Source organism: Rhinoraja longicauda, chromosome 32, assembly GCF_053455715.1.
Source record: "Rhinoraja longicauda isolate Sanriku21f chromosome 32, sRhiLon1.1, whole genome shotgun sequence".
NCBI classification, from domain to species: domain Eukaryota; kingdom Metazoa; phylum Chordata; class Chondrichthyes; order Rajiformes; family Arhynchobatidae; genus Rhinoraja; species Rhinoraja longicauda.
In genome coordinates this window covers 11,508,395-11,536,266 of record NC_135984.1, presented here as the reverse complement: position 1 = coordinate 11,536,266, position 27,872 = coordinate 11,508,395, and the positions used below count along the sequence as shown (strand labels likewise).

The 27,872-nt window shown below is 44.4% G+C and overlaps 1 protein-coding gene across 1 annotated transcript in view; it reads right to left on the bottom strand.

The window, feature by feature from the left end:
- Nucleotides 1-4,325: 4,325 nt before the first annotated feature.
- abcg4a (ATP-binding cassette, sub-family G (WHITE), member 4a) overlaps nt 4,326-27,872 on the bottom strand; it is a 113,838-nt gene continuing 90,291 nt past the window's right edge. The window contains exons 7-15 of the mRNA XM_078427013.1: nt 27,737-27,860; nt 22,268-22,382; nt 20,675-20,817; nt 20,115-20,213; nt 19,380-19,548; nt 16,963-17,063; nt 14,690-14,848; nt 12,837-12,955; nt 4,326-9,470 (exon numbers count right to left, since the gene is read on the bottom strand). Of these exons, the coding sequence (XP_078283139.1) occupies nt 9,245-9,470; nt 12,837-12,955; nt 14,690-14,848; nt 16,963-17,063; nt 19,380-19,548; nt 20,115-20,213; nt 20,675-20,817; nt 22,268-22,382; nt 27,737-27,860 (1,255 nt within the window). The 3' untranslated portion in view covers nt 4,326-9,244. The remainder of the gene's footprint in view (nt 9,471-12,836; nt 12,956-14,689; nt 14,849-16,962; nt 17,064-19,379; nt 19,549-20,114; nt 20,214-20,674; nt 20,818-22,267; nt 22,383-27,736; nt 27,861-27,872) is intronic.

The following is a 27,872-nucleotide window of genomic DNA, read 5'->3' as shown; positions in this document are numbered from 1 at the left end:
TGACCTGCTGAGTTACTCCAGCACTTTGTATCCATTTGCAAGAAGTCACAAAACCAAATCAAATTCAAAAGAGAAATGGGAGGGAATACTATATCCTGAAATCTGGAACAAAATGGCAATGTTGATATAAAGAGCCGCTCTCTCACAGCGCCAGAGACCCCGGTTCGATCCTCACCCCGGGTGCTGTCTGTGTGGAGTTTGCACATTCTCCCCATGACCGTATGGGTTTATACCACTTTCATCCCATATAATAAAGATATGTAGGTTAATGGATAGGGAGTGGATGAGAAATTATGATAACATATAAGGGCATAAGTGATAGGAGTAGAATTAGGCCATTCGTCCCATTCAATCATGGCTGATCTATCTCTCCCTCCTAACCCCGTTCTCCTGCCTTTTCCCCATAACCTCCGACACCTGTACTAATCAAGAATCCATCTATCTCTGCCTTAAAAATATCTACTGGCCTCCACAGCCTTCTGTGGATGCAAAGAATTCCACAGATTCACCACCCTCTGACTAAAGAACTAGCATTATTATGGTCAGTATCTACAAGGTGGGCCGAAGGGCCTGCTTCCATGCTGTGTCATTAAACTCAACTAATAAATCAAACAAAAAAAACTGGCAAAAGCTGGAAATCTAAACAAAGGCTCCTGGACCTGAAACTTTCACTTGAGCAAAACACAAAGTGCTGGAAGAACTCTGTGGGCCAGGCAGCATCTGTGGAGGGAATGAACAGGTGACGTTTTGGGCCAAGACCCTTGTTTCCACAGATCGCTAGGGCTGCTGAGTATTTCTCCATTTTCTGTTTTTAGTTTAACTATTGATGTGACAGGTTTCAGCAAACATTTGTTTTTAATCACTTGTGGAGTATGGATTTTATTAGTTGTGTTGACCATATTTGGCCATCCCAGATTGACCAGGCAAGTAAAAGTCAACAATGTTGGAAGGCTGGTGGGAGCAGACTCGATGGCCCAAAGGGTCTCTTTCCATGCTGTATCTCCAAAGTCTAAAGATATGCCCTCAAAGGTCTGAATCACCTCCCATTCTGTCCTGCAACATGAATACATTCTGGCCGGCACTGAGTCCTCTGTTTAAAAATATTTTGTCAGTGAATTAGAAACATAGAAAATGGGTGCAGGGGTAGGCCATTCAGCCCTTCGAGCCAGCATCCCCATTCAATATGATCATGGCTGATCATCCAAAATCAGTACCCTGTTCCTGCTTTTTCCCCATATCCCTTGATTCCTTTAGCCCTGAGAGCTAAATCTAATGAATCACAGCACAGGGGATGGCCATTCGGCCCATCAATCCAGTGCGAGCCACTCTGATGTTCTAAAGCCTCTGCATTTCATCAAACCTACAGAGAAAAATTCTACATCCTTAACTATTTGCCCATCTACCCTTTATATGGTAAATAATAATAAAGTTGTTCTTTGTGAGAAATTTCCCTCACACAACAATGTATATTCGTGGGAGGGAGTATAGTGTTGAGTTTGCATGTTCTCCCTGTAACCTCTAGATTCAACCCCCGACACCCCCTTGACGATACCCCCTTGTGTGAACAAAATCTTGGCTGGAATTGAAGTCTTAAATAGTTGGGTGGAAGGAGAATCAGGTGGGGCAAGAGATGACAGACACAGGACATCAAGTTGCAGGGAAATGAATGGGATTCCTCTGAAAACAGCATAAGGCTCAATGGGCTGATTGGCCATCTTCTTTGTCGTGGGGTTAATTCATATAAAGAAACTGCAGGGTTATGGGGAAATAAGAGACAGGATCGCTTACTTGAGAGCTGGCATGATGGGCTGAATGAACTCTTGCCATCATGAAAAGTTAAGATATTCCTCCTGAATCTTTCGACATTGATTTTAATTCCAATTTGTAGTTATTCTAATCGCTCAGTAGAGGGAAATTTTCTCCAATCTTTAACTAATACAATGCCTCCAGATTAACTAGGCTGTCTTTGATTAATGATGGGTGACATGATAATTGAATGAATGAATGATGCTTTACTGTCACATGCGATATTCTCAGTGATATTCTCAACCAGAAACTCCTGCTGAGTTACTCCAGCATTTTGTGAATAAATACCTTCGATTTGTACCAGCATCTGCAGTTATCTTCTTACAAGGTATGCAAAGAGTCGCTACATAAAGGGCGCTGACAAAGTTACAGAAAAATTAATGCTGATGATTTGACATTGAACTTGTCTGCAACATATAGGATTAATAACTTCAGAATAAAATCAGTGCCTGTTAATCAGGCCAGGATATCTCAATATTTCTAATAACTGAGATTTCCAAATTAACAAGCATGGACAATACAGGAAGGGATAGGAATACTTTGTCACATGTGACAAGGCATAGTGAGATTCTTTGCTTGCATACACAATGTATACAAATAGTAGCCACCTACGGCGTTGACAGAGTTACAAAGCACGCCATCTCCTCCTTTTGACCCCCCCCCCCACCAATGGTTCCCCCACCCCGGGTCCCCATTGTTCTTTGTCCCCCTCCCCCCGCCCATTGTCCATTGTTCTCCCCCCCACCTCCCTCATGGCGTTCCCCCCACGCCGGGTCCTCCATTGTTCTTCCCCTCACGGTGGTCCTCCAAGCGCTGATTGACCGTCGACCATGGGTCGACATGCGAGGCATCGCCGCCGCCACAAGGCTTCACCTCCACCGAGGCCCCATCACCACGAGGCTTCACCGCTGCCGCCACTTCACCGCCACCATCGTATTGATGTAAACGACTGCATTACCAGTATAGATCTGCCAATGTATGACAGGAAAAGGGATATTTCTGGCTAGGCCTTGTAGCTAGCGTCTCCTTTGAGAAACTGAACTCCCTAGAGGCCTCTTGGCAGATCTTGGTGCAATGGTTCACATGGATATCAGGGGAGAGAAGATGGCATTATCTAGAAGTTGCTAAATTGCCTCCACATTCAGTTGAGATAAACACAAAAAGCTGCAGTAACTCAGCAGATCAGGCAGCATCTCTGGAGAAAAGGAATAGGTGACAGTTTGGGTTGAGAGCCTCCTTCAGTCTGAAGAAGGGTCTCGACCTGAAACGTCACCTATTCCTTTTCTCCATAGGTGCCGTCTGAGCCGCTGAGTTACTCCGGCTTTTTGTGTCTATCTTTTGACTATAACATTGTCACACGTTACATTCTTTAATAAAAGATCACCAGAAATGTTGTCTTGCTTTCTCATTTCCATTTGAATCGACAGATTAAGTGACTTTGGATGAAGGTCACCATGTATCTGCAGTTCCTTCCTCCACACCACGTAGGCAGGTCACATCTGACGTGGTGATGTGGGACCACTCCAGTGGTGATCAGTACCAGTAGTATCAATGGGTAATAGGGTGGTCTGAAGCACAAACAGTTGCAGCTTTTCCCTTCTCTCACCATAGTCAGTTACATTGCAGTGCTTGCAGTGGCTAAATTCTGGCCACTCATGAAGTGGTACTAAGACACTGGGTGATGCTCAGATTGTAACATCTGCTTAAAGATATTGTGCAGGTTAAGGAAATCATGACTTGTAATTCATCGTACATGGGGTGGGTTTACCGATCCCATTCCATCAGGCAAAAGGTGCAGAAGTGTGAAAACACACACCTCCAGATTCAGGGACAGTTTCTTCCCAGCTGCTCTCAGGCAACTGAATCATCCCACCACAACCAGAGAGCAGTCCTGAACTACTATCCACCTCATTGGTGACCCTGGGACTATCTTTGATCGGATTTTACTGGCTTTACCTTGCACTAAACGTTATTCCCTTATCATGTATCTGTACACTGTAAATGGCTCGTTTGTAATCATGCATTGTCCTTCCGCTGACTGGTCAGCATGCGGCAAAAGCTTTTCACTGTAGATCGGTGCAAGTGACAATAAACTAAACTGAACTGAACCAAAATGTTTCAATCCAATCGAAAAATCGGGGAGTTAGGATGGTGTATAACATTGAATCTGTACCCTTTGCTTTTTCCTTGGTTTTTGGTCTGTAATGGGAGGTTCAGAAAGTCTCCATCTGAAACACAGTGGGGGGTATAGGGGGGGGGGGGGGGGTTACTGCAGCACTTTGTGTTTTGCTCTGGATTCCAGCATTTGCCATTCTTTGTACATCTGCAATGTCACTCATTTCAGCAGTAACCGCCTTGTTGAACTCAGGGAGTGTTTCATTCACATCATCACCTTTTTTTTTTCTCCAGTCTACTTGCATTGTATACTGTCAAAATAAATAACACCGCCGGATCAAATTTCTTCGCACAAATATTTTAAAGTATTCATAGAAACGTAATACAATAAAGACAAGAGCTCGGAATATAAATAGTCATTTTATTAGTAATATGTTAACAGATATTTCTTACAGAAAGTAACATATAGTCCAACAACCGTCACTGGTATAAATATTCATTCACAATTTTGGACATCACATCTTTGATTTGCATAAACATTATTAATATATGACCCGTGTGTTGACTTTAGTTCTGTTCAAAAATCAGCCTGCCAGTCAAGTCTTTAGCACATGCAATATAAACAGAATAACCCATGGAAAGGAAAAATATTTGGTTCATTCACTAAAGTAAAGCATTCTTTAAAGCATTTTAAATGCATTTGCATTTGCCTCAAATCCTCCCACCACCTTCCTTTCTCTCTTTTAAAGGCACTGCCTTCTCCGATAAATATTCCATATGTCCCACCATCCCACCACCAGCCAACCTGAGCATCCATTGATGTTCAGCAGATTATTTAACTGTGGTTTGTCCCACTTTCAAGGTCAATTTCTTTTGGATACCAAATCACAAGAGTTTTCTAGCCTGTGCTATTGAACATTGGACATGGTCACAGGTGACATTTTTTTTTTACCCTTTCTGCCAACCCTTAAAAGTGTCGCTGAAATCAACACCCATACTCCAATTTCTCAAATCTTAGCAAATTATTGCACTCACATCGAGGGTCAAACCTGGGTAAATCCTACCTGCAGATCACGAGATGTAGGCAGGTGCCCTTAGTCAGTGAGAGCAGAACAAAACAAAATCAGTGCTAACACTAATGAACCTCTTAAGCATTTCCTCTCAGAAACAGAAAGGTTAAAGTTCATGTTCATACTTTCTCTGAGAATTAGACCATTCGGCCCATTCTGCCATTCAATCACGGCTGATCTATCTTTCCCTCCCAACCCCATTCTCCTGCCTTCTCCCCATAACCCTTGACACACTAATCAAGAAAGTTTAAACTAAATCCTAAATCTTTAATAAAAAATATTGTTTTACATTTTAACTTGGAAGAGAAGTTAATGATTTGAGTTGGGACTCTTCCCTTTTTCCTGAAAGATCCACTAAACTTATTAACCAGCTTTGCTCTGACAGACGTGCACATACAATCATCTATTCGTTGCTAAGTTGTTACTGTTCAATCAAACACTTAACTTACCTGCAAATTTGATCTAAGCATTTTTATTGAAGAACCTTCACTGATAGCCAAGCTTCAACTGAGGAGTTGGAGGTGCGACAAAGCTTCTTGACTCTAGGTCTCTTGATCAACATACAATGTCAATTCACTTAGTAAAGTCTCTTTAAAGATGAGAGGAAACAGAAACTACAGCAGGTACCCCACTGAAGGCCGGGTAATATTCCCAGAAAGACAGCGAGTGGAAGATAGGTACATACACATTCTGCACAGAAAATCATCATGAGTCACTTGATTGATAGAAGAATTCTACAGTCCACCTGTCTGAAGAAGGGTCTCGACCCGAAAAGTCACCTATTCCTTTTCTCCAGAGATACTGCCTGACCCGCTGAGTTACTCCAGCTTTTTGTGTCAATTTTTTTACTACAACATTGTGACATGTTACATTCTTTAATAAAAGAGCACCGGAAATTTTGTCTTGCTTTCCCATTTCCATTCGAATTGACAAATTAAGTGACTTTGGATGAAAGTCACCATGCATTTTTGTTTAGATGTTTGATTCTTGCGGATTTTCATTTCCTTTGTCTTTGCGTCTCTGAGTAAAAGGTGTTAGTGATGGCAAAATCATCCGTCATTTTTGCAAAAGCTTTCAAATGGTGCTCGAACAGCTTAATGCCAAAAGTCCGCAGCGTTAATTTCCGAGTGGATTGTACAGCATAAATGGGTCTTGTCATCGTGCTGAATTCTTTGACATCCTTGCAGACAGCTTAGCTCTATTTACACGTATATATGGCAGTTAAATTTTACAATTGCATTGATTCTGCAAATACAAAAGAGGTAGCTTCCCTCTCGCCAGGCTTGCACTAGAAATGTCTTGAATCCACAAAGAACACTTAAATCATCAATTTTTGCTGAAATACATTCTTCAAAATGTAATAAAATTATAAAGTCATATTTTAATGTAGAGGATCAAATGGGTTGAAATGTTGTAGGAATGAATGGTCTATCTATGATTGGACTTTATGGCTTTATGACTTTATGGCTTTATCTTGCTCTAAATGTTATTCACGATATTCCCTTTATCATGTATCATGTATCTGTGGATGGCTCAATTGTAATCATGCATTGTCCCTCCGCTGACTGGTTAACCCGCAACAAAAACTTATCACTGTACCGCAGTACACGTGACAATAAACTAAAGTCAAAGTCGAAGGTCAAATGGAGACCCTCTCTCCTTCCACCAAGATCCTTCCCGACCTGAAACATAACCTATCCATGTTCTCCAGATATGCTGCCTGACCTGATGAATTACTCCAGCACTTTGAGTCTTTTATTTTCCTCTGATATTATTTTTGCCTTTATTAAACTTAAATCTTTGAGTATGACTTCTGTGGTGCCGTGAATTCCAACCTTTCATTTTGTTCTTGCCTGCCTACTTCAAATGTCGCAGTGCACAAGATTCAAGTTCAGAGGAACAGGGCCTGTGAGGCATTGGTACCAGCCACACATGGTGATAAAGGAAAGGTGGCTGAAGGGTGCAGTAATGGGTCTAAACACAGGGCAGGTTGGTACAGAGCATTACATATAACTATCAAGATTACTAAATACTGTGTGGCGTGCAATACTTCCCTGAGCTACTGGACCCATTCGACATTTACAAAGAAGAGAACAGATCAAAGTTGTACAACTTAAATATATACCTTTGGGTAGATTTACATCTGTTGATGACAAAGCATCTGAATTATAGAATTATAGAATTAGAGACTGCACAGGAGGAAACTATTCATCCAGGAAGTCAACTCTAATCACTGTAGAGCAATCCATTCAACCCAATCTCTTGCTCTTTCCTCATTGTTCTTCACATTATTCTCCCTTAAACACCTAACAAGCTTCCCTTTGAAAGCCCTGACATTGCAATTCCACCATGCACGGAAATGGCCCAGTCCTAAAACACCGTGCACTTTTTCGCACTTTGCCTCTATCTTTTACCCCCTCGTCCTTCAACCATCCACTAATGAGTTCAGCTTCTCTCTGTAGTCCTACTTAAATCCTCCACGATCTAGCACATCCATCACATCTCCTCACTGCCTTCTCTTTGCTCCATGGAGATTAGCACCAGCTACCCAACTTTCACCTTGTAGTTGAAATCTCCTATCCCTGAAGACATTCTGGCAAATCTACTCTGCACTCATGTGGTGATCAGATCTGGACTCAATTCATGGACTGCCAGCTAATTGTTTTTTCCCTGTGTTGTGCAGCCTCCTCGAAGGAGCGGGCTTTGTGTGGTCTATAAAAACATGGGAGCTGGGAAACAGGATTGTCAAAGTGTCACCATATTTTTAACTGCCTTGTATTTTACTTTTATTCTTATGCACACATATACTCCAATGAGCAGACTTCAGGGTTTCACAACCAAATAAATTAAACCAAAAGTACCAAATGCCGGAGAGAAAAATAGAGATTTGTAACTGCTTTTTTTTTAAGAGGAAAAAGACAAAGAAGTTTAAATTCCAATCATAATGTTGACCATTCTGAACTGTGCAAGCCTGCAATAGGGATACTGCTCTTTAAGAGTCAAACTCAAGTGTATTGAAATTAAATTTATAAAACTGTACACTCTCCCACACCGTAGTCAGCCACACAGATCTCAAAGTGCCAAATGGCCAGTAACACCTAGACCATAAAATACTGCAATATCAGGATAATAGCTTTGCAATGTTATTGTCTATTGTACAGTGTAAGGACATTGCCAGGAGTCCTTTCATGCTTCATGGAGACATCACATTATAATTACTGGAAGTTGATCGAACTGTAAGCTTTCTGGGCCCATGTGTCACAATGAGATGATTAGTGTCCCTTGCACTCTGGGATTATAGTAGCATTAAATGTCGGAGGCAAATGGAGCAATTCAAAATGATAAGCACTGCAATTCATTTAAACATCTGGATGCATTGCAGCATAGCTACAAAGTGGGAGTTTCTTTCAGTTAAAACGTTTCTAAAATAGAAGTATCCTGTTAAGATGCTGTGGTGTGGGGGAGAAGAAAGACATTTAATAACTGAGGAACTAAATCTCTAGATACCAAAAAATAAATAAAAACCATAATACTAATACAAAATTCGGTTAAAATTACTAACACTACCTTTTTTTTAAAATGTTTTACACTTTCAAGACTGTATCTTTTTAAATATATTTTTGAACTGTCAAAAAAGTTACAGACTTTCCACAATGCCTGAATTATAATATTTAAAGCCTAGTTTATAATGCCTTGCTTCCGTATTTAAACTTACAGTTGCTATAATTTGACAAAACGTGCTACTAGTGGACATGCTCAAGGTGACAGATAAAAGCGTACATTATATTCTACAAAAACTGTGCTTATTAACAGTCTGGTTCCAAAATTAAAGTTCTGTTTTGCATTTTTTACAATAAAAGCAGACACGAAGATCTACCTATCGGTTCACAAGTGGGGCTTTTTCAACACTTTGTTGGGGCACCAATCTGACATTGTCATCGTACAGAAGGCCAAAGCTGAGTTGCTTCATTAAACAAGTTGTTTCCTTCACAAGCCATCTTACACGTGGGGCGAGAATTAATCAAAATCCAAAAGCAAAACTAGACAGGCAAAAATAAAAATCTGACAACCAGAAGGCCCGTCAAAAGCCATGTTGATGTTTGATGATTTTGTTTTTAAAGATTACAGTTCGGGCTACGCAGCACAGCTGTTGCCAATCTTGATGTAGACTTCAGCTATTCTGAACCACATGAGAATAGGTCCAGTTCACAGACTGGATGCCGCAAAATATCCAGTTGTTTGCGATTCCCTTTCTACCTTTCAGATTTGACTTTGTAACGCAGGACAAGGTAAGCCATCAAACGCAAAACAAGAAAAAATATACCCAGGACTATGAAGTCCAAGTAAAGCTTTGCGTCTTGCACATCCAACTCTTGCAGAATTTTCTTTGGTTCCTTATAAGGACAGAACTCAGTATTGCAGGTCAGGTTTTTTCTGTCCATTCCATATATTGACAAGATGACACCCTCAAAGCCGTATCTGTTTCACCGGGTGAGAGAACAAACAAATGGAATTGTAACTCTTTCAGAATGAGTTGTGTTCTGAAGGGCTTTGTTGCCCATATTAGACTTAGAATTCTCCATTATCCACAAAGAATGCTTTAAACTCAATATTATCCCAAGAGATGCACCTACATTCCATCAATAGAATTCCATCAAGGGTGGTGCAGCGGTAGAGTTGCTGCCTTACAGCACCAGAGCCCCAGGTTCGATCCTGATTGCAGGTGCCGTCTGCACGGAGTTTGTACGTTCTCCCTGTGACTTGCGTGGGGTTTCCCCAGGTGCTCCCTTTTCCTCCCACACTCCAAAGACATACAGGTTTGTAGGTTAAATTGGCTTTGGTAAAGATTGTAAATTGTCCTTAATGTGTAGGATAGTGCTCGTGTGCGGGGATCACTGGTCAGTGCGGATTTGGTGGGCCGAAGGGCCTGTTTCCATGCTGTATTTCGAAACTAAACTAAACTAAAATTATGGCTATATATGCCATGTTAACCTTATATATTTGTATCATATCGATGCCAATACACAAGAGAAAGATTTACGGCAAAGGATAAACCAACAGGATTGGGTAAAGAATGTTGGAAAAGGCTGTTGTAAAATTTTCAGGATCTGGGCCTTCTGACAATGCCTGCATTTAATGCCTATCCTTAATTGCCCTTGAAAAGGTGGCAGTGAGCCACCTTCTTAAGCCATTACAGTACTTCTGGTGAAACCTGAGAGGTGTATACATGCCCTCACAAGATGTGTATACTTACTGTTCAGTATTCATATCTATGGAATGGCTTTCTTGGCCCCAGGATCTCCAGAAGGTCTTGACTGTCCATTACCCGTGTTCACCCTTTGTGACTCAGACCCACAACCTCTCTGGAAACATGCACCCGACCTGGAAACCAGCTGGCACTGTTTCAGTGTCAAGGCAGCAGGAACGAGGCTTGGAAGTTGAGCAGGGAAAGTTTGGGCTAGGGAGTTGCAGTAGGCAGAAAGGACGGCACAGTGACGGAGTGGCTGCCTTACGATGCCAGAGACCTGACTTCGATCCTGACTACCGGTGCTGTCTGTATGGAGTTTGTACGCTCGCCCCATGACCACACTGGGTGATCCGGTTTCCTCCCATATTCCAAAAACCTGCAGGTATGTAGGTTAATTGGCTTCTGTAAATTGCTCCTGGTTTGTAGGATGCGAAACTGGGATAACATAGAACGAGGGTAAGGGTGATCATTGGTCAGCACGGACTCAGTGGGCTGAAGGGCCCCATTTCCACACTATCTCTAAACTAAAGTCCAACTTTATCGGAATTTACCTTGCACTAAATGTTATACCCTTTATCCTGTATCTATACTCTGTGGATGGCTTAATTGTAATTCAAGTATCGTCTTTTCGCCGACTGGGGTAGCAGGCAACAAAATAGTTTTTAACTATACCCTCGGTAGCTTGCAGCCCAGCGGTATGAACATTGACTTCTCCAACTTTAGATAGTTCCTCTGTCCCTCTCTTCCCTCCCCCTTCCCAGTTCTCCCTCTATCTTCCTGTCTCCACCTATATCCTTCCTTTGTCCCGCCCACCTGACATCAGTCTGAAGAAGGGTCTCAACCCGAAACAATAGACAATAGACAATAGACAATAGACGATAGGTGCAGGAGTAGGCCATTCAGCCCTTCGAGCCAGCACCGCCATTCAATGCGATCATGGCTGATCACTCTCAATCAGTACCCCGTTCCTGCCTTCTCCCCATACCCCCTCACTTCGCTATCCTTAAGAGCTCTATCCAGCTCTCTCTTGAAAGCATCCAACGAACTGGCCTCCACTGCCTTCTGAGGCAGAGAATTCCATACCTTCACCACTCTCTGACTGAAAAAGTTCTTCCTCATCTCCGTTCTAAATGGCCTACCCCTTATTCTTAAACTGTGGCCTCTTGTTCTGGACTCCCCCAACATTGGGAACATGTTTCCTGCCTCTAATGTGTCCAATCCCCTAATTATCTTATATGTTTCAATAAGATCCGCCCTCATCCTTCTAAATTCCAGTGTATACAAGCCTAAGTGCTCCAGCCTTTCAACATACGACAGTCCCGCCATTCCGGGAATTAACCTAGTGAACCTACGCTGCACGCCCTCAATAGCAAGAATATCCTTCCTCAAATTTGGAGACCAAAACTGCACACAGTACTCCAGGTGCGGTCTCACCAGGGCCCGGTACAACTGTAGAAGGACCTCTTTGCTCCTATACTCAACTCCTCTTGTTATGAAGGCCAACATTCCATTTGCTTTCTTCACTGCCTGCTGTACCTGCATGCTTCCTTTCAGTGACTGATGCACTAGGACACCCAGATCTCGTTGAACATCCCCTCTTCCTAACTTGACACCATTCAGATAATAATCTGCCTTTCTATTCTTACTTCCAAAGTGAATAACCTCACACTTATCTACATTAAACTGCATCTGCCATGTATCCGCCCACTCACACAACCTGTCCAAGTCACCCTGCAGCCTTATTGCATCTTCCTCACAATTCACACTACCCCCCAGCTTAGTATCATCTGCAAATTTGCTAATGGTACTTTTAATCCCTTCATCTAAGTCATTAATGTATATCGTAAATAGCTGGGGTCCCAGCACCAAACCTTGCGGTACCCCACTGGTCACTGCCTGCCATTCCGAAAGGGACCCATTTATCCCCACTCTTTGCTTTCTGTCTGTCAACCAATTTTCTATCCATGTCAGTACCCTACCCCCAATACCATGTGCTCTAATTTTGCCCACTAATCTCCTATGTGGGACCTTGTCGAAGGCTTTCTGGAAGTCGAGGTACACCACATCCACTGACTCTCCCCTGTCAATTTTCCTAGTTACATCCTCAAAAAATTCCAGTAGATTTGTCAAGCATGATTTCCCCTTCGTAAATCCATGCTGACTCGGAATGATCCTGTTACTGCTATCCAAATGCTCAGCAATTTCGTCTTTTATAATTGACTCCAGCATCTTCCCCACCACTGATGTCAGACTAACTGGTCTATAATTACCCGTTTTCTCTCTCCCTCCTTTCTTAAAAAGTGGGATAACATTTGCTATCCTCCAATCCACAGGAACTGATCCTGAATCTATAGAACATTGAAAAATGATCTCCAATGCTTCCACTATTTCTAGAGCCACCTCCTTCTAGAGTCACCCATTCCTTCTCTCCTGAGATGCTGCCTGACCTGCTGAGTTACTCCAGCATTTTGTGAAATAAATACCTCCGATTTGTACCAGCATCTGCAGTTATTTTCTTACAATACCCTCGGTACATGTGACAAAGATAAAGTGAACTAAACTGAAGTCCAGGAAGTGCTAATAAGAGAAACATGTACCTGACGTAAGATACGTAGGAACTCCACTGCAGGTATGTGGGGATGGTGTCGAAGCTAACAAAGAAGCCGGAGAACAGAAGCACTGGGATGGCTGTGACTGGGCCCACAAATGTGGCAACCTGGGTGGAGAGAAAGTTCAAACAAAATCACACACAATACATACAAAGGTTGGCAAATATTAATTTCTCATCAAAATAGATTTATTTTTCATGCAATATTTCTAATATTTTGGAATTGGGATTTGATTAGTTGGTTGGCACACACAATGTGTTGAGACAGACGTTAGACACAAAGTGCCGGAGTAACTCAGTAACTCAGCGGGACAGGCAGCATCTCTGGAGAGAAGGATTGGGTGACTTTTCTTCTGAAGAAGGAGCTCGACCCAAAACGTCACCCATTCCTTCTCTCCAGAGATGCTGCCTGTCCCGCTGAGTTACTCTGGCATTTTGGGTCTCTCTTGGTTTAAACCAGCACCTGCTGCTCTTTCCCACACGTGCGTTGAGACATCCAGTTTCCAACAGGATTCTGGAGTAAAGGGAATTCAGGACTCTGCAGGTAATGGAGGGATAAGGATCACATGCAGGCAGGTGACGTTGGTTCATCGTGGCATCGTGTTCGGCACAGACATTATGGGCCGAAAGGGCTGTTCCTTGTGCTGTGTTTTTCTGTATCCTAAAAACATAAAATATACTGGAAACACATTCAGTAGGTTCGGACAGCATCTGGGGAAATAAACAGTGAATGATTCAGGTTCAGAATCCTTCCTCATTACTGAGAATGGGATAAAGGTTAGTATCAAGCTGGGTGGGGGGGGGGGGGGGGGGAGTTGAGATGGGTAGGGTAAAGGACATATATGTGGTAGGGTGAGGTCAGGCTTGGGAACAGATTTAATAATGGTTTAATATGATAAATAAGTGAAGGGGTAAGATATACAGATCATGGAGAAATAGTGGGCAGTGTTGCTAAATGTAGGATTCATAAAACACCACTACGAGGTAACTGTTCCTATGGCCCACAAAGTGTGTGCTGAACGTGGTCTGTTCTGCCCACATGTGGTCCATATCCTTCCATTCCTTGCATATCCATACAAATATCCAAAACCCAAAAGGGTTTCAAAGAGATCCAACAGTCTTGTTTGAGGAAACCCATGTCTGAAACACTATCGGCTTGGGACGTCCTCTTTCCTACTCCATTTCGCCATCTTAGACACTCATCTCATGAAGGACAACTCCTAGGTTGGATCCTGAAATGACTCGTGACTATATTAAATCTCCGTCACCTGCCACACACAGACACAATGGCCTGGATGTTGAGGTGTGTGGATCGCATCTCATTGTTGATAAACCGACACCTACTTTGGGTCAATCCTTCAGCAATTGCTGCTTGTCAGTGGACGGACTCCTTCCTGGCAATGGGAAAATCAAGCCCCATCTACAATTCATCCCCCACTTTTGAAGCACTATAATGGTGACCAGCACAGGCAGGATGGCCCGAATGGCCTTCTCCAGCATCGTATGTTCTATCACAAATGATAGAACAGAACAGTGCAGCACAAGAACAGGCCCTTCAGCCCTCAATGTCTATGCTGAACATGATGCCAAGACCAACTCTTAGTTGCCTGCACATAATCCACATCCCTCCAAGTGCCTGTCCAAAGGTCTCTTAAACGCCACTATTGTATCTGCACCATCCACCTTCCTCCTGGCAGTGCATCTGGGACTCTCACCACCCTCTGCGTTTAAAAAAACGCCCCCGCTCATCTGCTTTAAACTTTGTTCCTCTCACTTTAATTGCCCCTGGCAGCGATCGCCGGGTGAGCTGGGGCGGCCCGCTGCTCCCGTGCACGGTGTTACCTGTAAGGATGTGGACGCAGCGCCGATCAGGAGTCCGAGTGACTGGGCCACCAACGCCGTGGCCGTGGCAAGTGCAGCAAACAAGAGGAAGCGTGACACCTCGGGTGGTTGAGCAGTCATCCAGTACACGATGCTGCAGTAGACGATCGGGCAGAGCACCTGCAGCAGGGAGGCCAGTTCAGTGGGATTGTCCAAGATTCAAGATTCAATTTATTGTTACGTGTACCAATTTACTGTCACAGACGATCCTCGGCAAAGGATCGATGGTCAGTCCGTGCCCGCGGCCTGAAGCACCGGGCCGGTCTCCAGCAAAGGCCGCCAACAACTTGATGTTAGGCCGCAGAGGGGATGGAGATACGACACGGAGAAAAATCGCATCTCCGTCGAGGTACGAGATTGGAAAAAAAGTTTCCCCCAATTCCTCCCCATCCACCACCCTCCCACATAAAACAAACCAAGAAACACCAAAACATACTTTTAACACATACAATACAATACAATATATCTTTATTGTCATTGAACAGGGATACAACGAGATTGGGAATGCGCCTCCCATACGATGCAATAAATTCTCTGAATGCATTCAAGAGAGAGCTGGATAGAGCTCTTAAGGATAGCGGAGTCAGGGGGTATGGGGAGAAGGCAGGGACGGGGTACTCGAAGGGCTGAATGGCCTCCTCCTGCACCTATTGTCTATTGTCTATTAATTAGCTAGTCAGTATTAATTTAAACAACCCAATGAAACATATTAGAACAGTTTTAAAACAGAATAAAGTGCAAGTAGATCTGTGCCGGTTCACTGTGCGATGTGACCATCCGGCTCAGCAGCACCTTAAAATAATACTTACAATAATACTTAAAATAATGAAACAGTAGAAAGGGCAGACAGACTGCTGGCGAGGCAGCCAGTGTGGTGGCGCCACCCGTGGGAGTTTGTGGCCTGCTGACCACTGCCCAGGTAATTCCATGCTCCAGCTCCTGCTGAGAACATTAAAGTCACTCAAGTCTGAAGAAGGGTCTCGACCCGAAACGTCACCCATTCCTTCTCTCCCGAGATGCTGCCTGACCTGCTGAGTTACTCCAGCATTTTGTGAATAAATTAAAATCACTCAGCTTTATTCGTAGCACAGAAAACGCTTGTATACCTTCAAGAGTAGACCTTTTAGTACAGAGCAAAGGCTTCAGTCAGGGTCACCCCAACCACCCAGGCAACAGATTTGGACAGATTCTTGATTGGTAAGGGTGTCATGGGTTATGGGGAGAATCTAGGAGAATGCGTTTGAGAGGGAAAGATAGATCAGCCATGATTGAATGGTGGAGTAGACTTGATGGTTCCGAATGCCTTAATTTTGTTCCTAGAACTTATGAGCGATTTATCATCATCAACACCAGGTAAATGGGAAACCAGGAGTGGGATTGTGCCTGGCCTTCAACATCGCTGACCTGTGGCCTTGCCCGCAAGCCAAGACTATGGGCTTGCCCACAACTCCAGGCTTGTGGCCCCAATTAGGGGCCTGTTTCTGTGTCAGGGGTTTGATTGCATTGCCATTCGGTGCCATTTGGCCAACATCAGCCTCACCTGCACAAAATATTGGGAATCTTAAATGCAACTTGCATTCAGCACACTTTAAAATGTCACCATCATTTGCATGAGCTTTTTGTGAAATAAAACACGTGCAAAAGATGGGTTTTTGCACAAATCATGGAGTATAGAGCTTAGAGTTTAGAGATACAGCCCACTGTGTCCACACCGACCAACGATCATCTTTACACTAGCACACACCACACACTAGGGACAATTTACAACTTTTTACTGAAGCCAATTAACCTACAAACCTGTGCGTCTTTGGAATGTGGATGGAAAACCCGAGCTCCCGGAGAAAACCCACGCGGTCACAGGGAGAACGGACAAACTCCGTACAGACAGAGCCGGTAGTCTGTTGCGAACCTGGGTCTCTGGCGCTGTAAGGCAGCAACTCTACCGCTGCGCCACCGTATTGATCCAATGTGACTTTAAACTTCATAATGTGTAAAGGCCCCGTCCCCAACAATGGCTTCACCCAAATGCTGAATTAATCACAAAAAGGAAATCTAAGCAAAGAATGTGGATGCAATTTTGATTGGGATCAACTACAATGATCCTGATCTTGAACTATCTCAAGTTCAAGACTGAATGGCCTTCCTCTATCCCCATGTTCCTCACCACTGCTAAACAGTTTTAACATAATATTTATTTAACGGCAGAGGCTGATAGATGTTGAAGCAGTACATACCTGGAAAGGGACATCTGCCATGGTCTTTGCCAGGTAGTAGGCCTTGAGACTGTACCAGTAGTTGAGATGCTCCCTCAAGAAAACAGCCATCTCAAGAGGAACTGAAATGAGGAGAAAATAAATAAAGATAAAGATTTACTTCTGCACAGATCTTAATTAATAGTTATTATTATCTATTCATTCACAAGATGAGGGCTTCACTAAGATTGACTACATCCCTAATTTAGTACCTATCAGAATCTAAGTTGATGGTGAACAGTATGTCTTGCTTAATTTGCTTTGTGCGATAGAAAGTAGTTTGATCCAACTGGGTTGTTTCAGAGGGCAGCAAACATTAACCACAACAGCAGGTATGGTGTCACACAAGGGCGAGACAGGCAAGTATAGCAAAGTTATTTCCTGAAGAACATCAATGAAGTGACCGTACCATAATCTGACAGGTTCATGGCTTTCATTTGTGATGGCCACTATTTTTTTCAATTTATGATTTATTTAATTGACCACATATTAATTCCATAGCTCTCTGGTGGGATTCAAGCACGTTGCCAAGACACAGGTCTAGGAAGGTCGCCATTAGGCTACCATGCCCTCTGAGGTACCCTGCAGCTGCGGCTCACCGGCAGTCTCTCTGTCTTTTTTTGTCTTTGTCTATTGTTATCGTTTAAATGTATGTTTTGATTTATTTTTAGCTCTGTATATGTGGGGGGTGGTGGGAACCTTTTTTTCTAATCTCCTCCTCATCGGAGATGCGACCTTTACTGTGTCGTCTCTCCGTTCGCGCTACGGCCTAACACAATGGAGTCGGCGGCCTCCAGCTGGGATCGACCTTGAAGACTCCGGTCGCAGGGCCTGGACTTACCATCTCGGAGGCTTCAGCCGTGGGCCCTGTAGACCGCAACATCGGGAGCTTGCAGGTCCCTGGCTGGTGACCGGCTTTCGGGAGCTCCAACCGCAGCAGCTTCGACCGCCCCAAAGCGCAAGGTTCGATCGACCCGCTCGCAGGACCTTCATCGCCCTGCTCGGCTCGGGCCGCGGCACTTTCCATCGCCCGGAGGGGGCTTAGAACCTTCATCGGCCTGCTCGGCTCGGCCCTGGGGCCTTCCATCGCCCGGCGGGGGCTTCAAAAGTCGGGAGCCTCGATCGCCTCGAGGCAGCAATTTGACTGCCTGACCACGGGAGAAGAATGAGGAGGAGATAAGACTTTTCTTTGCCTTCCATCACAGTGAGGGTGTGCCTGGAGCAATCACTGTGATGGTTGTTTGTGTTAAATTGTAATTGTGTGTCTTGTGTTCTCTATTGTTTACTGCCGGACCCTGACGTGAGAGGACGCTGGCGCTCTTTGTTCGCCGCTTCTCCGTCAGTTTGTTTGTTTTTATGCCTTGTTTGCTTTGTAAAGCGTCTTTGAGTATCTTGAAAAGCGCTATATAAAATAAATGTATTATTATTATTATTATTATGCCCCATCTAACTACAAAAAAAATATTTGCCCTTGCTTTACTGGAGAATAATGGGTATGAAAGACTCATGGAACTTGGTCTAAACAGATGTGTTTTTTTAATCCTGTATTTGGACTATGGAGAATGGGTTATTTTCATCGATGATCAAAGTTGACCAATGTACGGACCATTTTCAGTAAAATTATTGACCTGCCATTTAGCATTGGCCGTGTAATGTTGTTGTAGCTGCAAACTCAGATCCTGGGGGGACAGGGCTTTCTCCATCGCTGCTCCCACCCTATGGAACTCACTACCTCAAACCGTCAGAGACTCCTCCACACTCACCACATTCAAAACATCACTGAAGTCTCACCTATTCAGTACTGCCTTCAACCACTGAAGGTCACCCCACCCTCTGTCTCCTTTCTCTGTTCGTTTACTTATTTATCTATTTATTCACTTCCCTATGTTCTCTAAATCCCTGTAAAGCGTCTTTGAGTATATGAAAAGCGCTATATAAATGTAATGTATTATTATTATTATTATTAAATCTGTCTCCAGGGAATGGGGTAGATAATCGAGACTGCCAGGTGATCTGTACGAGGACCGTGGTTAGCTGTATCTACCTTCACACACATGGGAAAGTTTCTTAGAAATTATTTTGAAGAGGCTCAGTGCCCTGGGCAATATTTGACCCTAATTCAGCATCACTAAACAAAAACTCAATTAATCTGGATAGTAATGTGCTCCTATTTGTAAAGTCTTGCATGAGTTAGATGAAATGTGTCCAACATCATCGTTATCTATAAACTTTGGCATGTCCCAAGGTGGTGATAATAATCTCCATATAAATGTATGAATTTCTTCCCTTGTACTTAATCAGTCAATATTTAATCTTAGCACCTCTCCGCCCAGGAGAAACAAGCACAAATCCCAAAGTTATCCAACCAGTTATGATCTGAGGACAGGAACTTTGCTTACAGGTCAGTACAGTTGGCATCAGGGCAGCAAACATCAGGAAGAGCATGGAGAAGAAGAGGCATCCCGTGTTGTTAAACACTTTCTCTGCCTCATTGCCGATGTTGAGGTACAACAGACCAATCAGGACTCCAATGCAGATGTGGGACATGAACCGCAGATGGGTCAGAACCTACAGTGGGCAAGGCAACGAGGACACTGTCAGAATTCCAGCCAAGGACTGAGATGCTTCAAATGTTCATGTGTGTGATGCCACACACTTGCACATGCAGCACAGTGCGTACACACACACACACACACACACACACATGCGTGCATGCTAGCACATACACACACGGACGCAAGCTCGCATGCACACACAAACACACGCATGTAGGCACACACACACACACACACACATGCGTGCATGCTAGCACATACACACACGGACGCAAGCTCGCATGCACACACAAACACACGCATGTAGGCACACACACACACACACACACACAGACAAACACACACATGTACACACACATGTACACACACACACACACACACACACACACACACAGTGATTGTGGCCAGACTCCCATAGTATGGAAGCCAGCACGTTGACCAGCCCAGTTAAGCATGAAGCATTTCATTCCTCCACCTGCCAACCCAACCTGCCGGCCATTCAGTGGATGGACAGGCCTGGAGGTCCAGCGGAAAGGCATCTTATATCACATGACAGAATGACAACAGCTGCTAACTTACCGAGTCCCTCAATATGGAAACAAAGGTTCTCCGGAAGAGGATGCAAAACTGAGCGAAGGAGCTGATGGCAAAAGTGCGGCTCTCAATTGGGCCAGAGTCCTGTATAGGGAGAGACAGAGAATCAGAGCGATGTGAACAGCCCGCTTCTGGTCATAGCCTAGCCACACTGTGCCATTGTAGAGAAATAGAACAGATTCTTTCGACTTTATAGGTACAGCGTGGAAACAGGCCATTGGCCCACCTGAGTCCATGCTAACCAGAGATTACCCTTACACTAGCACTAGCTGTACACCAGGGACAATTTACAATTTACATAAGCCAATTGAACTATAAACCTGTATGTCATGGGAGTGTGGGAAGAAACCAGAGCACCTGGAGAAAACCCACACAGTCACAGGGAGAACTTAACTGTGTACAGTCTGCACCTGCAATCAGGATCGAACCGGGGACTCTGGCGCTGAAAGGCAGCAACTCTGCCGCTGCAGTTCTCCAGACTGAGACCAACTGTGAATGGCGTCACGTGTTCCTTGAGGCACAATCTGATTCCAGCTGGTTCTTACCGTGAGGCTCGTGCTCTTCCAGCTCGTTGAATCACTGCCATTAGTCGCGCTCTTCTTTTCCGCCATGCTGCACATTCCATCCTGGACGGCTTTGAAGAGCAGAGGGTTCAAATCTCCATATTCACCTGAAGCCACCTCAATGACTAGGCAAAGAAACAAAGAGCAGTCGTCACAGTCAGAATGAAAAGCCTGGATGTGAAACACTAACAACAGGAGGGGTCGGAGGGACATTCCGGCAGATTCAATTGAAGCTGCTCCCCATCACAGAGTTTAGAAAGAAAACAAGCAGAGAGGTGAGATAAATTGTGCAGGAAGGAACTGCAGATGCTGGTTTACACCAGAGATGCACACCAAATGCTGGAGTGACTCAGCGGGTCAGGCAGCATCTCCGGAGCAAAGGAATAGGTGACATTTTGGGTCGAGACCCACCTTCAGACGGTCTGAAGAAGGGTCTCAACCCAAAACGTCACATGTTCCTTTTCTCCAGAGATGCTGCCTGACCCGCTGAGTTACTCCAGCATTTTGTGCCTAAACCGTGAAGCAAGACCATGGTGGGATCTACTCACTCATTCCAGGTCAAGCAGTGATTCACACACACATGTGGTCCAACCTAGTGTACTGCTTTCCATGTTGGCAATATGGCCTCTTCTACATCTGTTCCAAAGTGTCCCGCCCTGAATCTGGAGTTCCAGACAAGACACCACACACCTATGACCTCTGGTGATGAAGTGCCATGTAACGTGTAAACAGGCTCTACAACAGACCGCAACGAGTCCACACGGACTATTATTCACCCATTTACACTCATCTCATTTTATCCTCCCCACATTCCCATCAACTCTTCTAGGATTTTACCACTCACCTATACATTTGAGGCAATATACAGTAGCCAATTATACTGCCAACCAGCTTGTCCTTGGGATTCTGGTGGTAAACAGAATACGTAGGGGAGGTCCATGCAGTCTTGAGGGTAAAGTGCAATCTCCACATGATTGCAGAGATCAAGACTGAAGCCAGGTGACTGCACTATCAGCTATGCCACCGTGATGCCAGTGACACCCTTTGAATCAAATCTAATCTACCAGACATTCACACAGAGGAAGATGTACCTGGGACAGACCTGGGGTGGGGTGGCCCTAGCCCTAGCTATTTCCTCACAGGCCAATTTAGTTTTTAGTTTTAGAGATACAGTGCGGAAACAGGCCCTTTGGCCCACTGAGTCCGTGCGGTTCAGCGAGCCCCGCGCACAAATGCTACCCTACACACACTCAGGACAATTTACCAATCTACCAACCTGTATGTCTTTGAAGTGTGGGAGGAAACCGAAGACACCGGAGAAAACCTACGCAGGGCACGGGGAGAACGTACAAACTCCGCACAGACAAGCACCCGTAATCAGGATGGAACCGGGGTCTCTGGTGCTGTAAGGCAGAAACTCTACCGTGCCGCCCTGTACTAAAGGCCACATCCCAGCTAGCACTGTCAAAATCAGACAACTCAATACAGACCGGATATACATGTAGGAGCCCTACGATCAGAACCACCAACGTTTTTGTTGAAACTTGTCAATAAGACAGTGCTTTTCTTACTTACTGAAGTCCGCTGGGTTGTGATAAGTCGGACAATGCAGGCCCAGTCCTTTAAGGAAGGGGATGAGGTTGGGAACAGTCCCCTTGTAGATGCACTGCCCTTGGCTCACAATGAAGAGCTGTGAGGAGAGGAACGAGACTCTGATTAAACCCCGCACGGTTAAATGCTATTCATCTTCAAGCATAGCCGCTTTGTAAACAGAAACAGAATAATATTGCTTATATTTTGTACTGTTAAGCCATTTCCCTAGATCACTGAATGTTTCAATAGATAACATAACAACATGTTCGGGAGAAGGCGACGTTGATGGAGTTGCAGTTGCTGATGCTGTAACAAGGGTAGAGTAATGAAACGGTACGGAGATTATATCACCAAACTAACAGCCAGGGGTCTAGACCATGATGGAAGTTGATGGAATTAAATTCAATCAGTTAAGTCAAACTGGAGTAAAATGCCCTTGATACTCATAGCGAGCATGAAACTATGTGAATGTTGTGTACCAACACCCTTCAGGGGAATTAATATTCCATAGCCACATACTCAGGCCTAAACATGACACTGGACCCACCAGCGGAGTTGACTTTAAATCCTCCTTACATTAATACATTTTCCAATTTTCTTTCTCATGCGCCTGCTCAGTTGGGTTTATTCCCTCCTCTGACTAACGAGAGGTGTGGGTTCAAATCCCAGTTCAGCATTGAGCTCAAAGCTGTGAGGACAGCCCGCTGCAGTACTGATGGTGCGCTGTAATATTGACCGACCCATCCTTCATGCAAGCTTGTAATCGCTTCTCGATTTTCTGCTCTGTTGGATCCACAGTCTTCGCAGTTGAAGACTGGAGAATCTTATTGATGCTTCGGCCCCAGCTGTGCTCCCGGGGCAGTTGTTCAATGCCGATATTTTGGTCAAATGTTGACATGTTTCCCTCCATTTTCAAGTACTCCTCCACTGCTGGCAGTATCCTGTCTTGTCTCCAAAATCATGCATCACTTCAATGTTCTTTCCTCATAGTCCAGGCCGATGAATAACACTGGCTAACACGCAAAAAATAGAAGGAGCAAAGTCAACTCATCATTGTCAATGCGCCCCTCAATCATGGGGCCTGCACTGAACCACCCAGAGTGGCTTGAGGCGAGCGTTGCGATCACTATTCTAATTGCTCGTGCCGACCAACGATCATCCTTACATTTGTTCTACGTTATCCCACTTTCACATCCCACACACTAGGGACAATTTACGGAGGCCCAATTAACCTACAAACCCGCACATCTTTGGAATGTGGGAGGAAACCGGATCACCTGGAGAAAACCCACGCGGTCTCAGGGAAAACATACAAACTCCACACAGACAGCATCCGTCGTCAGGATTGAACCCGGGTCTTTGGCACTGTGAGGCAGCAGCTCTAAAGGAGGTTTGCAAGGCAGGATTATTTTTTTTAAAAGCATAGAGTGTTGGATGCCTGGAATGAGCTACCAGGGGTGGCGGAAGCACATACCATTGCAACATTTAAGAGGCATTTAGGAAGATGCGTGAACAGGCAGGAAATAAAAGAATATAGAGCAAGTGTGGGCAAATGGAATGAGTCAGATTGGCATCGTGGTCACCACAGACATTGTGGGTTCCTGTGCTTTCGTTCTTTGGTTTGCGAGCGACTGTAATTTTGAAAGCAAAATATTTTAACACAAGGAGAAAACCTGCAATGTCAACATGCAACAGAAGGTGGCAGTCAACGCCATAGATCTGTACCCTCTGATGCTTGAAGTGAGAGAGAAAAGCTTACATGGAAATAAGAGGGGGAATGGGATGAGATTGCTCTAGGAGCCAGTATAGACTTGAAGGGCCAAATGGCCTCCATCCACGTCTTCAGGAAAACATGAAATACCACCTATACCCTCTGTATCCTTTGATAATACAGCAACCAGTACTGTATGGCCTTCCTGTGAGTCACAAATAAAAACAGTGGGGGAGGAACGATAATAGCTGGAACAAGCCCAAAGTACATCGACTTCACCACCGGATATCAGCTCAGGGATGGGTTTAAAAGAGTGAACCTACACCAGTTGCTGTGTGGAGGTGACCACAGGCCCAATGGAAACCACAGGCCCTATGATAGCACCCTGCACCCATCTCTCCCAGAATCGACTCTCTGAATCAAACTTCGAGTGGTTTGCCACCAACTTCAGGCCCTGCGAGCTGGAAACGTATGTGAGAAGGAAACTGTGGCCACTTTGATGTTGATCGATGCTAAATCAAATACTTTCTCCTTGAACATTTGCTGTTCTTGCCTAAATGGTGAATAGGACGCTTTTGAATCTGTGTTGAACATTTATCAGGCTACACATTCAGGGAAACGAGAGGGAACATAAGTCTCATGGGACTGCTCCAAGAACTGGCACCTATCCATGTGCTCCAGAGATGCTGCCTGACTCGCTGAGTTGCTCCAATGTTTTTTTCCGGCTTCACGGCAGGGAGCTCAATATTTTGTTGCTTGTTCGTTTGTTTAATTCATTTTTGCTCAAGAGTTTTGATTGAGGTAATTACCTCAGCAGGACTCCCTTACCTGATTCATTTGTGGGTTCATATTTTCATATTTCAGATACAGCGTGGAAACAGGCCTTTTCGGCCCACCAAGTCCGCGCCGCCCAGCGATCCCCGCACATTAACACTATTCTACACACACTAGGGACAATTTTTACATTTACCCAGTCAATTAACCTACATACCTGTACGTCTTTGGAGTGTGGGAGGAAACCGAAGATCTCGGAGAAAACCCACGCAGGTCACGGGGAGAACGTACAAACTCCTTACAGTACAGCACCCGTAGTCAGGATCGAACCTGAGTCTCCGGCGCTGCATTCGCTGTAAAGCAGCAACTCTACCGTTGCGCCACCGTGCCGCCCTTGAGGATTGATATCGAGGTGGGTCTTCATTGCCCCTGAATCCTTGCAGTTGTTGAAGGTCATTTCAGAGCAAAGGGAGTCACATATATGACAGATTGGGTGGGATTTCCTTTCCTAATAGAAGCCAGTGAACCTGTTGTGTTTCAGGACATCTTAATAGCTGCATAGTCACAGAAACGATTCCAGCTTATTTACTTCCAGATTGTTAAAACTGATTTCAAAATCTCACAATACCGCAGTGGAATTGTGAACAGATAATCTGGCAACATGAACATTCTGGTACCTTAGAGCATAGGACAGTACAGTACAGGAACCACCATATCTGCACCAAACATGATGCAAATTAAACTGATCTCATCTGCCTGTACATGATCCATAGCCCTCTATTGCTTGCACTTCTATGGGCCTATCTAAAAAATGGATGGAATGTATTCCCTTCATTATATAAATGAAAGAATTATGTTTGTATTAAATCGAAGGTATTTATTTCACAAAATGCTGGAGTAACTCAGCAGGTCAGGCAACATCTCAGGAGAGAAGGAATGGGTGACGTTTCAGGCCGAGACCCTTCTTCAGTCTTAATACATGTTTGTATTAAATGTGCTCCCTCAATAGCTCACCGGACCAATACAATGCCTTGTATAAAGGATGATGCCAGGTTTGAATGCTGGTTTGTAATGGACCAGCTGAACTCGACCAAGTCTACAGTGAGTGGCCAGTGCATCTGCGTTATGTTGGAGTGGCTGTGAACCATCTGCTGCTGTGGGAAAACCTATCGGAAAACACATATAGACAGGTAACAAACAAGGACAGGCAGGGAGGCAACCTGCAGCTAAAATGGCAGAGTGCAATTATCATCCGGATTTGCACAGGAAGCATACCCAGTGTAATTCCAGGAAGTAGGGCCGAACGGCCTACTCCTGCACCTATTGTCTATTGTCTATTGTCTAAGTAAGGGGCCAAGGGAACTGAGAAAATACATTCTGAAACTATCATCTTAAGATGAAAACAGCATCACACAACAGCAAATGATATTTACTGAACCTAACCTCGATGCCGATTTACAAATTTAGGCCTACAATACTTGGAGATTTAAAGAATTACAAGCCTCACCGCTAAATTATAAATCTCCGAGTGTGCTCAGTCTCAGAGATAGGCAAGTCAGTTTGCCTGGGATGTGTCGGAAGGAACTACAGATGTTAGCTTATACCGATGGTAGACACAAAATGCTGGAGTAACTCAGCGGGTCAGGCAGCATCTCTGGAGAAAAGGAATAGGTGACGTTTCAGGTCAGAACCCTTCTACAGACACCACATTAATTTTCTCCAGAGATGCTGCCTGACCTGGTGAGTTAATCCAGCATTTTGTGTCTACTATCAATCAGTTTGCCTGCTTGGCCCAGACAGATTTGTTTTCCATATACAGATTGGACAGATTCCTCCTCTTTATAGTAAGAGAAAAATTATGACATGTTGGAGGTCTAAAATGAGGTAAGGGCTTAATAGATACAGAAACACAATAGATGCTTTAATTTGTAGAATTACCATATGAAGAATCAGGAATATGTTATTTGACTGTTAATACATGATGAATGGCGGTGCTGGCTCGAAGGGCCGAATGGCCTACTCCTGCACCTATTGACTGTTGTCTATTGAAGAGAGAGGGTTGAGGTGAGATGTGAAAGTATCAAATAATGAGCAACTTATGAAGAGGAAAGAAGAAGGACATTTTTCTCAGCTGAGGTGTCAAAAACCAAGGCATAGATTTAAAGTATTTGGTAGGATGACAGGGGCGATGAGAAATCGTCCTTCTTCCCGAGGGTTTGGAACTCACTGCTTGGAAGAGTACACAAAGTTAATGGGCTGAATGGTCTTGTTCTCATGTTCATAGGAGCAGAATAAGGCCATTTGGCCCATCAAGTCTACTCCACCATTCAACCATGACTAATCTATCTTTCCCTCTCAACCCCATTATCCTGCCTTCTTCCCAGAACCCCTGACACCCGCACTAACCTTAAAAATGTCCACTGACTTGGCCTCCACAGCCATCTGTGGCAATGAATTCCACAGATTCACCACCCTCTGACTAAAGAAATTCCTTCTCCTCCTTTCTAAAGGTACATCCTTTTATTCTGAGGCTATGACCTCTGGTCCTAGACTCTCCCACTAGTAGAACCATCCTCTCCACATCCACTCTATCCAGGCCTTCCACTATTCGGAAAGTTTCAATGAGGTCCCCCCTCATCCTTCTAACCTCCAGCGGGTACAGGCCCAGTGCCTTCTGTGCCATGATGTTGATATGATTCTTTGGATGCAGAGAAACCTCTTTGGTGGGGGCGTGAGAACGTGGAAGTCAACCATGAGGATTGGTGGAAGAGAAGTGATGCATTTTAGTAGATGCTGGATACGTACGTGAGCGAGAAAGAACACAAAGAGGAACTGACGGCATTAGATGAAGAAGGCCGTGCAATATCACTTGACATCAAATCAGATAACAAAAATAACACAAAGTATTTCACAGATAAGAGCCGTGTTTCCACATCAGAGCCAAAGGCGTTGATCATAAATCATACCTTGTCAAACATCTCAAAGAGCTTGGCGCTGGGCTGATGGATGGTGCAGATAATGGTCCTCCCGCCCTGTGCTAGTGACCGCATCAGTGACACCACTTGGAAACACGAGGCACTGTCCAGACCACTGAGAGGCAGA